The sequence below is a fragment of the Micropterus salmoides genome, unplaced genomic scaffold (assembly GCF_014851395.1).
Source record: "Micropterus salmoides isolate LMB-PRFRI ecotype aquatic unplaced genomic scaffold, ASM1485139v1 Ms_hic_scaffold_21, whole genome shotgun sequence".
Taxonomy (NCBI): domain Eukaryota; kingdom Metazoa; phylum Chordata; class Actinopteri; order Centrarchiformes; family Centrarchidae; genus Micropterus; species Micropterus salmoides.
This window is the reverse complement of record NW_024041262.1, coordinates 27,843,404-27,853,528: the sequence shown is the minus strand read 5'-3', so window position 1 is coordinate 27,853,528 and position 10,125 is coordinate 27,843,404. Positions and strand designations below refer to the sequence as shown.

Sequence of the window (10,125 nt, the reverse complement as noted above, 5' to 3'; positions counted from 1 at the left end):
TACGTTTATGCAGTTTGTAAAAATTGTGATGCTAATCGCAGTTAGCATGTTAGCAAGCTATAGCGTTAGCATTGTTGATACCAGCGCGGCTAACTAAGGCTAAAAATACAAGCATAGGAAAACTGAGCCTGTGGACTTACGTACCTTTTTTGTCTTTTTACATGTCCAGACAAATATGATCTTCTCTTGTCAGACATCAGGCCTGATGGACCCAGCGTAACGAGTGATGTTGGTGATGTCACAGGGTCAGGAGTCACAGGTCACAGCTGATTTATAGTATCTAACTAAATGAAATAACCACTATGCTTATGGTGCGTAATATAAAGAGCTGTCTTTCATTTTATTTTTATTATTTTATGTTTCTTTTTTCAGTGATTTTTTCCCACCACTAGCAAGCAGTGACTGTACGGGGCCCCCTGCTGGCCACGGGGCCCTATACCACTGCAAAGGTCGCTTAGAGCTGGGCCAGCTCTTACTACTTACAGATCTTACTTTCATGTTTTTAACTGAGACTTGGTTGGACCAAGAAGAGAGGAGGTGGAGTTTCCATTTTGTTTAATGACTCCCTCCAATTTAAAAGATGTCTTATGGAAATTTTCCAATGTTGCTTTTATCTTTTTATGTAAAGCACTGAATTGCATTCTTGTTGAAATATGCTATAAACATAAACTTGCCGTACCTTCTTCTTAAGTATTCAACGTAGTGATGAAGCGCGCTCTCTAGAGCAGTTTGTCCGTTTGGGCTACTGTAGAAACGTGGCGGCGCAACATGCCGACTTCCATGTAAGAGGACCCGCATTGTCTGTAGATAGACATGTCTCATTCGAAGGGAATAAAAACATAACGGTTCATTATGTAAGGTCTTTTCACACCACTGAAAACATAGTTATGGATCTTATATTGCATTTCTGTCAATAGATCCTCATGAATATTATACACTGAACCTTTTATTGCTCACCAAATGTAGATCCATCCACTGCTGAAATACCTGGTTCTTGCCTCAATACTCCAACATATTGTAGTCTAAGCTACCTGTATTCTCGCCTTAAGCTGACTCCTGGATTTGGAACTCCAAACCCTGGATCTCTGGACCCCCTACTGGATCAGACTTCACTTCCTGGATCTCTGGACTCTGTCTGCTACCTGCTACCTGGAAGGCTCTGCTCACTCTGATACTGGATACTTCCCCACTTTGTCCAACCCCACTGCTGGCCTGCAGAGTCCCCACTACATGGTGGATGTGGTGGTCAGGTTTGGGTGCAGACACGGTTGTGTAATCCAACAGCACACACACTCAAGGACTTTCCACCTGCTGTGAAACAGCAGATTAATGATTTATTAACGTTTGGATTATAAAGAGATGCTTCCACACACACACCAACATCTGGATTTCCATTAGTTCACTTCAGCAGAAATCTGACAATGAAGGTAAGCTTTGAAGTCTGTTAGCAGTAACAGTATTTAAAATATGGTATGGTGACCTACTGTTAACTTTTTTCTTTCTGTTACATCCCTTTCAAAGAAAAAAAAAAAGGTGATAACACAAAAAACAAAGAAATCAAGTGAAAGGGACAATAAAGATGATTTACTTACAAGATAAACTGAATACACAACAAAGGTGCTCCCATCAGGAGTTTTGGGGCCGATCACCAGCCAGTGGAAGCAGCACTGGCCAACACCGATTACTGGGTCTTTTTAACTCCTTCTATTTATCATGAAGCAATGTATATTTATGTAACTTTTTCTAAAGAAAATAATGTATTGAGTATTAAAATTAAGAGCACAGGCATCATGAGTCAATGATAAAGAAGACGCTTTTTGTTCTGGAAAGCTCAGGCTTTACGGGGTAGAGAGGAGTCATACCTGTCAACATTGGGATTTGAAAATTAGAGAAATTTAAATAAAAGTACAATGTTAATTTCATAGTATAATGTTAGTATTTTATTTATAGTTACTATAGCATTATAATTTCAGATATAGTTTACCACTGTTATAGGCCTAATATTAATTCTTTGGGTTGCTTTCATTCATTTAATCCTAAACAGTTGAAATTGGTCTCTAATTTATTAATTAAAACAGGCAATTGAAATGTGAGGGAGGAGTGGAAAAGGTGGTTGTGCCAAATAAATAACTGAAAACAAGTTAACAAAACTAGGCCTAACTAAGCGTAAACTCTTCAGGCAGGCTTCTTTTACTGATGGCATGGCCAGGGTGTTTACTATTGATAATAATTAACACTGATAATGTTAATTTGGGGTCTGGTGGAAATCTCCACGTTACGTGAACTTCAAACAAAATGCAGCAACATTATTTTTCCGAGTAGCTTCCGCTCTTTGACGACCTGTGAGACAGGCTGCGTCATAAAGATTATTACATATTAATAAAATATGACCTGGCGACGCCGATGGGCATGGCATTATGATTGGTCAGCTTCAGACATGATCAACCAATGAGCAACTTGACCAGACTGCACAGGTGGAAGCCAATCATCCTGTTAGCACCTGGAGAAAACACACAAGGCCTGCTTGGCACATAACAGTAGAACTTCAGCAGTAGAACAGTAGCCTCTCTGGCCTCCTACAGCTACCCTACATATGTTATTTTATCTCCTCACAGTGAAAATAAAACATTTGTTTACACTGAATGTAAAATTTTCAGCACCAACCACTGCAGGGTCTCCCTGCTGCTAAATAACCTGTCTGTTCCAGCTGGTATCAGTCGTCTTCCTCCTCCTGGCTCCTCTGTTGACCAGCTGCCAGCAGCTCGTCCTCCCACTGGACTGCAGTGACATCTATAACCATGATCGCAGTCGACCCAGTGGAGTGTACACCATCTATCCCATCGGAGCCACTTCTGCTGTCCAGGTACACTTCATCCTCTCTGGGACACTTAGGAGATGAAAGTGTTTGAGTTTCAATAGAGTTAGTAACTTGCAGTAATGGGATGCGTCACCAGTAGTACTAGTACAGGTTTATATATTTAATATTCCCAGGTGGATGAACTGACTGAGTGTGTGTGTCTGTGTGTAGGTGTACTGTGACATGGACTCACTAGGAGGACGATGGATGGTGAGTATTTTAACTCAAGTACCAAATCTGGCTCAGCAGTTCTCACATCCAGGACCTGTTCAGACTGATCAGAGGCCTCCCATGAACTCTACCAAGCTAGCTCTGCTGTTACACAATCAATGATCAGTGCACAACTTCCTTCAGTCGGTACGCCTTGTTAACCAAAGATATTGATGGAATGTAGGGGAATACATTTGAAGCAGCAACCAGTTGAGACCAGGAACGAGACAGGAGAACTGACCTGATGCACAAAGTGGTTTGTACTAAAGCCAGCTGTTTAAGACACTCAGAGACTGCTCACTACAGCTGTGATGATCATTTTAAAGAGTCCATGTGCATCAATAAACCCTGTGTTCACAGACAGGATTCTGACTTTCATTAAAGAACTTAAAGCAGACCACATTTTCCTCCACAGGAATTAGCTTAACACAACAGGACATAACCTCTAAAGTGGCAGAGGTCTACTGAGGCAGCTTTAGCAGTGGGACAGTTGTTGTCTGTTAGCTAAACCATGCTAGTCGGGTTAGCCAATGTATGTATATGTTAAATGCAAATAAGAAATCAGAGCTGACAGAGTCTCACGTGTTATGCACATCTACTGTTTAGGAGGGTTCTTGTTTTCCAGTAAGTCCCTGCAAAACCAGACAAAGAGTGGCAGATCAGACTGACATTGTTCACCACCCAACAAGTGGTTTGTACTAAAGCCAGCTGTTTAAGACAGAGACTGCTCAGTCTCACTCTGACTCTAAAGTGCCAGAGGTCCAGACATTATCAGTGTGTCTGTTGTTCCTGACCCCGGATAGACAAATCCAGCAGCTGGTTTATGTGATGTACTTCCTGAATGAAGGCTTACCACTGGTTCAAACCTTGTTGCCTGGAAACATGAGCTGTCAGGTATCTGGTGTGTTTAGCAAGTTCTCCCTCCATCCCGTCCCCCCCAGGTGTTCCAGAGGAGGATGGACGGCACCGTGAACTTCTACAGGGGCTGGGATCAGTACAAGCTGGGCTTTGGTATCGCTGCTGGAGAGTACTGGCTTGGTGAGAAACCAAACCTAACTAACACTAATGCGACTTTGTAGAACTCACTGTTTGTACATGTGTATGTGTTTCAATTCAATTTTATTTATATAGCGCTGACATCGGGCGCAAGGCGGGGTCCACCCTGGACAGGTCGCCAGTCCATCACAGGGCCACTAGTGTTAATGATAACAATCATAATGTTAATGATTAAAATAACAATAATAACAATAATAACAATAGGACTAGTAACAATAGTTGTTGCAGCAGAGGGTGTCGAGCAGGAACACGGGGGCAGCAGGTGACCCGCAACCACAGATCCAGACTCCACAGCTCCAGAGCCAGAAAACCTGCAGGAAGTGATAGGAGGAGAGAGGAGAGGGACGAGAGAGCACAAGACTACCAGAAAGGGGAGAAGTTGTGTTAGTAACATGCAATAATGGGATAAGGTTGCATACAGAGGGAGAGAAAGTAGAGGAGAGAGGAGCTCAGTGCATCATGGGAAATCCCCCGGCAGTCTAGGCCTATAGCAGCATAACTAAGGGATGGTTCAGGACTCACCTGAGCCAGCCCTAACTATAAGCTTTATCAAAGAGGAAAGTCTTAAGCCTACTCTTAAATGTGGAGATGGTGTCTGCCTCCTGAACCCAAACTGGAACCTGGTTCCACAGGAGAGGAGCTTGATAGCTGAACGCTCTGGCTCCTAGTCTACTTTTGGAGACTCTAGGAACCACAAGTAACCCTGCATTCTGGGAGCGCAGTGCTCTGGTGGGGTAGTAAGGTACTATGAGCTCTTTAAGATAAGATGGTGCCTGACCATTATGAGCTTTGTAGGTAAGAAGAATGATTTTAAATTCTATTCTGGATTTTACTGGAAGCCATTGCAAGAAGCTAAAACAGGAGAAATGTGATCTCTTTTCCTGGTTCCTGTCAGAACACGTACTGCAGCATTCTGGATCAGCTGAAGAGTCTTAATAGACTTTTTCGAGCAGCCTGATAATAAGGAATTGCAGTAATCCAGCCTAGAAGTAACAAATGCATGGACTAGTTTTTCTGCATCATTTTTAGACAGGATGTTCCTGATTTTCGCAATATTACGTAGGTGAAAAAAGGCGGTCCTTGAAATTTGCTTAATGTGAGACATAAACGACATGTCCTGTTCAAAGATAACTCCAAGATTCCTCACAGTGGAAATCACATTTGAAGTTTAGCTAACTGATGAGCTTCATCTTGTTTGATCGATAGATATAACTGAGTATCATCTGCATAACAATGAAAGCTTATGGAATGTTTCCTGATAATATTGCCTAAAGGAAGCATATATAAAGTGAAGAGGATTGGTCCGAGGACAGATCCTTGAGGAACTCCATGACTAACTTTGGCGTGCATGGAGGACTCATCGTTAACATGTAACTGAAATCGATCTGATAAAAAGAACATAAACCAGCTTAGAGCGGTTCCTTTTATGCCAATGAAATGTTCCAGTCTCTGCAATAGGATCTGATGGTCAATGGTATCAAATGCAGCACTAAGATCTAATAAAACCAGTGCAGAGACAAGTCCTTTGTCTGATGCAATAAGGAGGTCATTAGTAATTTTCACCAGTGCTGTCTCTGTGCTAAGATGAGCTCTAAATCCTGACTGAAAATCCTCAAATAAACTATTGCTCTGTAGAAAGTCACACAGCTGTTTAGCAACTGCTTTCTCCAGAACCTTAGAGAGAAATGGAAGGTTAGATATAGGTCTATAGTTGGCTAAAACATCCGGATCAAGTTTGGGCTTTTTCAGAAGAGGTTAAATTACAGCTACTTTAAAGTACTGTGGTACATAGCCTGTTGTGTTTGTGTTCAGGTCTTGAGCCTCTCTTCCACCTGACTCTGAGGAAGAAATACGAGCTGCTGGTCGACATGGAGGACTTCAGTGGAAACAAAGCGTTTGCTCGTTACTCCTCGTTCTCCATCGACTCAGAGTCTGACGGATACAGACTGAATGTATCTGGATTCACTAATGGAGGGGCAGGTGAGGTGGCAGCAGAAGTACTTTTGTGTTTTTCTGAGTTTCCACAGGAAGGTGATTTTCCCTAAAGTCTCCCTGAAGGACTGGCCTTATACTGGATTATTTGGGCGGTCCTTATGCTAATGACTGATTGATGCAGAGCTGCACCAATCAGTGGTCTGCTTCTGTTTCATGAATCACATTCAGGTGTCTGTACCTCAGAGACTCTCTGCAGTCCATTTATCTGGACTCACTTTAGGTTGTTATGTTGCAGTCGCAGTGTTGCTGTGTTGCCTGGTTAGTGCAGTAGCTGTTTTAGTAGTAATACTTAGGTGGACAGATGTGAATGAAAGGTTAGAGAAGTGGAACTGAGCACTAAAATCTGGGCTGGGCTCTTCCTGAAGTCCACGACCATCTCCACGGTCTTCAGATGGTCGATCTCCAGACTGTAGGCGGACTCGTCCCCACCTGAGATGAGCCCAATGAGGGTGGCGTCATCTGCAAACTTCAGGAGCTTGACAGACTGGTGACTGGAGGTGCAGCTGTTGGTGTACAGGGAGAAGAGCAGGGGGGAAAGAACGCAGCCTTGAGGGGATCCGGTGCTGATGGTCCTGGAATCAGAGACATGTTTTCCCAGCTTCAAGTGCTGCTTCCTGTCCGTCAGGAAGTCTGTGATCCACCTGCAGGTGGAGTCAGGCACGCTCAGCTGGGAGAGCTTGTCCTGCAGCAGGGCCGGGATGATGGTGATAAATGCAAAGCTGAAATCCACAAACAGGATCCTGGCGTAGGTTCCTGGGGAGTCCAGGTGCTGGAGGATGTAGTGAAGGGTCATGTTTACTGCATCATCTACGAACCTGTTTGCTCTGTAGGTGAACTGCAGGGGGTCCAGGAAGAGGGTCTGTGATGGATTTTAGGTGGGACAACAAAAGTTCAAAGGACTTCATAACCACAGAGGTCAGGGCGACGGGTCTGTAGTCGTTTAGTCCAGTGGTTTCTTGGGGACAGGGATGATGGTGGAGGCTTTGAAGCAGGCTGGCACATTTCATGTCTCCAGTGATCAGCACAGTGCTTCAGGGTGGATGGGGAGACAGAGTCCGGCCCAGCTGTTTGCGGGGTTTCTGCCTCTTGAACAGTCTGTTGACTTTCCCCTCTGAGATGGAGAGAGGGGGGAGGGGTGGCGCTAGCCAACTCTGAGGAGGAGGGGGGGCTGATGTAGGATGTCACAGCCTCTGTAAACTCATGCAGATTGTTGGTAGCAGTCCTGAAACATCCCAGTCAGTGCAGTCCGAGCATGCCTGAAGATCCTCTACAGCTTTACTGGTCCACTTCTTTGATGTCCTCACTACAGGTTTACAGAGCTTTAGTTTTTGCCTGTAAGCAGGAATCAGATGGACCATCACGTGATCAGAGTGTCCCAGTGGAGCGCGTGTGACGGTGTGATAGGCCCTGCTGACTGTGGTGTAGCAGTGATCCAAAGTGTTCCCCTCTCTGGTTGGACACTTTATAAACTGTCTGTATTTGGGGAGTTCTTGGCAGAAGTTTCCTTTGTTAAATTCACAGAGAACAATAACAAGGGAGTCCGAATCTTTCTGCTCCACACACAGTATCCGGTCGGCCATCACACGCTGTGTGTCATAAAACAGTTTACAGTTACTGTTAAAAAATTCCAGATCAGGAGAACAGTGCTGCTGAATCACTGTCACGTCGCTACACCAGCCATTGTTAATATAAAAACAGACACCTCCACCTTTTGTTTTGCCGGAGAGTTTTGTGTCACAGTCCACTCTGTGCAGCTGGAAGCCTGCCAGTCCGGTATCAGCTCACACAGCCACGTCTCCGTGAAGCAGAACAGAAGATGAATAAAAGTCAGTTTTTCCCCACCAGAAGCTGAAGTTCGTCCAGTTTGTTGCACAGTGAGCGCACACTGGAGGGAAATATTGCCGGTAGAGTCCCCGCCGGCGAAGGCAAAATAGCGATCTGGCTTTTTCCTCTCCTGCAGCACTTCACCGCCCGAACAACAGCGAGAGAGCCCTTCACCCAAAATGTCCACTGATAACGCGAGAAAAGTGGGAACTAAATCCTCTGGAGTTGTTCCCCTGATGTTCGTGAGCTCTTCTCTGGTGAAAGAGCCCCTTGTTAGATGGTGCACCTTGATGCGCCAAAGCACATTATGGAAATCAACATATTTTTGTAATCGATGATGTAGATTATGTTGATGAATTACCCCAGCCCTATAAATAAAGCTGGACTTTGTCAGATTGCCTGATTGAAATGAAGGTGACCTCTGGCTTCTGTAGATGATTTTCAAAATATTAGATTTAGATTGTTTCATCCAGGTGAAACATTGAGTCGATCATAAACGACCTGCTGGTGACTTCAGCTGTCTGGACCATAACTGGTCTCATCAGTCTGTCTGATAGAGGACTGCAGACTGTGAAAAGTTCAGCTGATACTTATAGATAATGCAAATTTACTAACCCTGTGGTTCTTCTGTGTATCTGTAGGAGACTCCTTTAGTCTTCACAGCGGACAGAAGTTCTCCACCTTTGACAAAGACCAGGACACCTGGCCCGGTAACTGTGCCAGATCATTCTTGGGGGCGTTCTGGTACAACAACTGTCACCATACAAACCCTAACGGGGTTTATCGCTGGGGGGATGACAGCACTATCTATGCTGTTGGAGTGGCGTGGTACCATTGGAAGGGTTATGACTACTCCCTGAAGACCATCAGCATGAAGATCCGTCCTGTGCAGTAGTTCTCCAGGACCAACGTACAGCAGAATATCAGCAGCTGATCTCTCCCCTGATTTCTTTCTCTTTCTCTCATTAAGCATGTAATCTCACAACGGGCCTTATTTTCCTGAAACTGGGCACGAGCACAATCCACCAGCAGCAGAACACCAACTCAGATTAGTCCTTTTTGTTACCTTCTGTGGCTCAAAGCGGTCGCAGCTCGGCGCAGCGTGGAAGAGAGGCTGAATAAATGATTAGTAGGAGGAGCACAGAATCAGCAGGTGGAGCTTCAGTAATGACCAATCACATGAGCTCCTCTCATCCTTTTTAAAAGCAGCAGACAGACCAAGTGGACCAGGACGAGTCAGGCCGAGGCGTCTATGAGAAATAAAGAAGGCTCCGAACACAAATGTGGAACATCCCAAATATTAATATACGTTAGCAACACATCAGGATTTCAGGCCACTCCACCTTCCACCAGTGGAAAGTCAGCTGGCTGCAGTTGGGCTGCTGCTGGATTTGTGCCGGCAGGAAAGTAGGGCCCAGAATCTTGAAATGGAAACAGATATTTAGAGTCTGATTGTGTGAAAATCGCTGCATTAACTGCCAACACAATCTGAAAAGAGGAAAAAGGAATGAAAAAGGAAAGTGTCAGCAAATCTTTGCAGTTCAGTTCCAGCCAGTTGATGAAACAGCAGTGAAGGTAAACAGGATGTCAGTAACTGACAGAAATGTTTCCATCTCAAATGAAAGAGTTTGATTGTGTGTGAGCAGCTGCTGGCTGGAAAGTCTTCAGTCAAACAGCTGTTGGTGTAGAGAAATGAGTCTCTGCTGGTTCAGATGTTACCTTCAGTCTGCTGGCTGCAACTAAACACACTCAGCTTTAAAGTCAAACTCACTAGTTTCAACACAACGTTTGGTGGAGGTTTGAAACCCTAATGTGAATCATTATCTGCTGTACGCTGACAATAAATGAGAAGCTGAGCATGAAGCTGATCTGATGTCTTCACTGTGTCTCCTGTGTCTCTGTCTGGATTCTCTCTGGTCAGAAGTTCAGAGGTCTCTTTCCTTCCTGTTCACAAACACAAATGATCATGAGTCGCTGCCCTCTGGTGGTCACAGTTACTGCTAAACTTCTTTATATACTATTAGTAGTACTTTAATTTTCAATATACCTTCTGCAGGGACAAAAATACACAAATAAATACAGAGTTCTGAGAGATCAAAACTGGTATTAACAGTCATGTTAATGTCATACATATACACTCAGTTCTAAATCAATTTAAATTTATTTAAACTGCTTTTTAAACT

The 10,125-nt window shown here is 44.1% G+C and overlaps 1 protein-coding gene across 1 annotated transcript; it reads left to right on the top strand.

Moving 5' to 3' along the window:
* The first annotated feature begins 1,273 nt into the window (after positions 1-1,273).
* Positions 1,274-9,810, top strand: LOC119915894 (microfibril-associated glycoprotein 4-like). The gene is made up of 6 exons (XM_038735698.1): positions 1,274-1,427; positions 2,708-2,863; positions 3,029-3,067; positions 4,009-4,105; positions 5,936-6,103; positions 8,584-9,810. Exons 1-6 carry the CDS (start codon positions 1,422-1,424, stop codon positions 8,835-8,837), a joined length of 720 nt encoding a protein of 239 aa, XP_038591626.1. The 5' UTR covers positions 1,274-1,421; the 3' UTR covers positions 8,838-9,810.
* Positions 9,811-10,125: the final 315 nt, after the last annotated feature.

What these genes read in the sequence shown, in the direction of transcription:
- LOC119915894 (XM_038735698.1), top strand. An exon ending in CACTAGGAGGACGATGGATG is followed by an intron (nt 3,068 to 4,008) that starts GTGAGTATTTTA and finishes CGTCCCCCCCAG; the next exon opens with GTGTTCCAGAGGAGGATGGA. An exon ending in ATTCACTAATGGAGGGGCAG is followed by an intron (nt 6,104 to 8,583) that starts GTGAGGTGGCAG and finishes GTGTATCTGTAG; the next exon opens with GAGACTCCTTTAGTCTTCAC.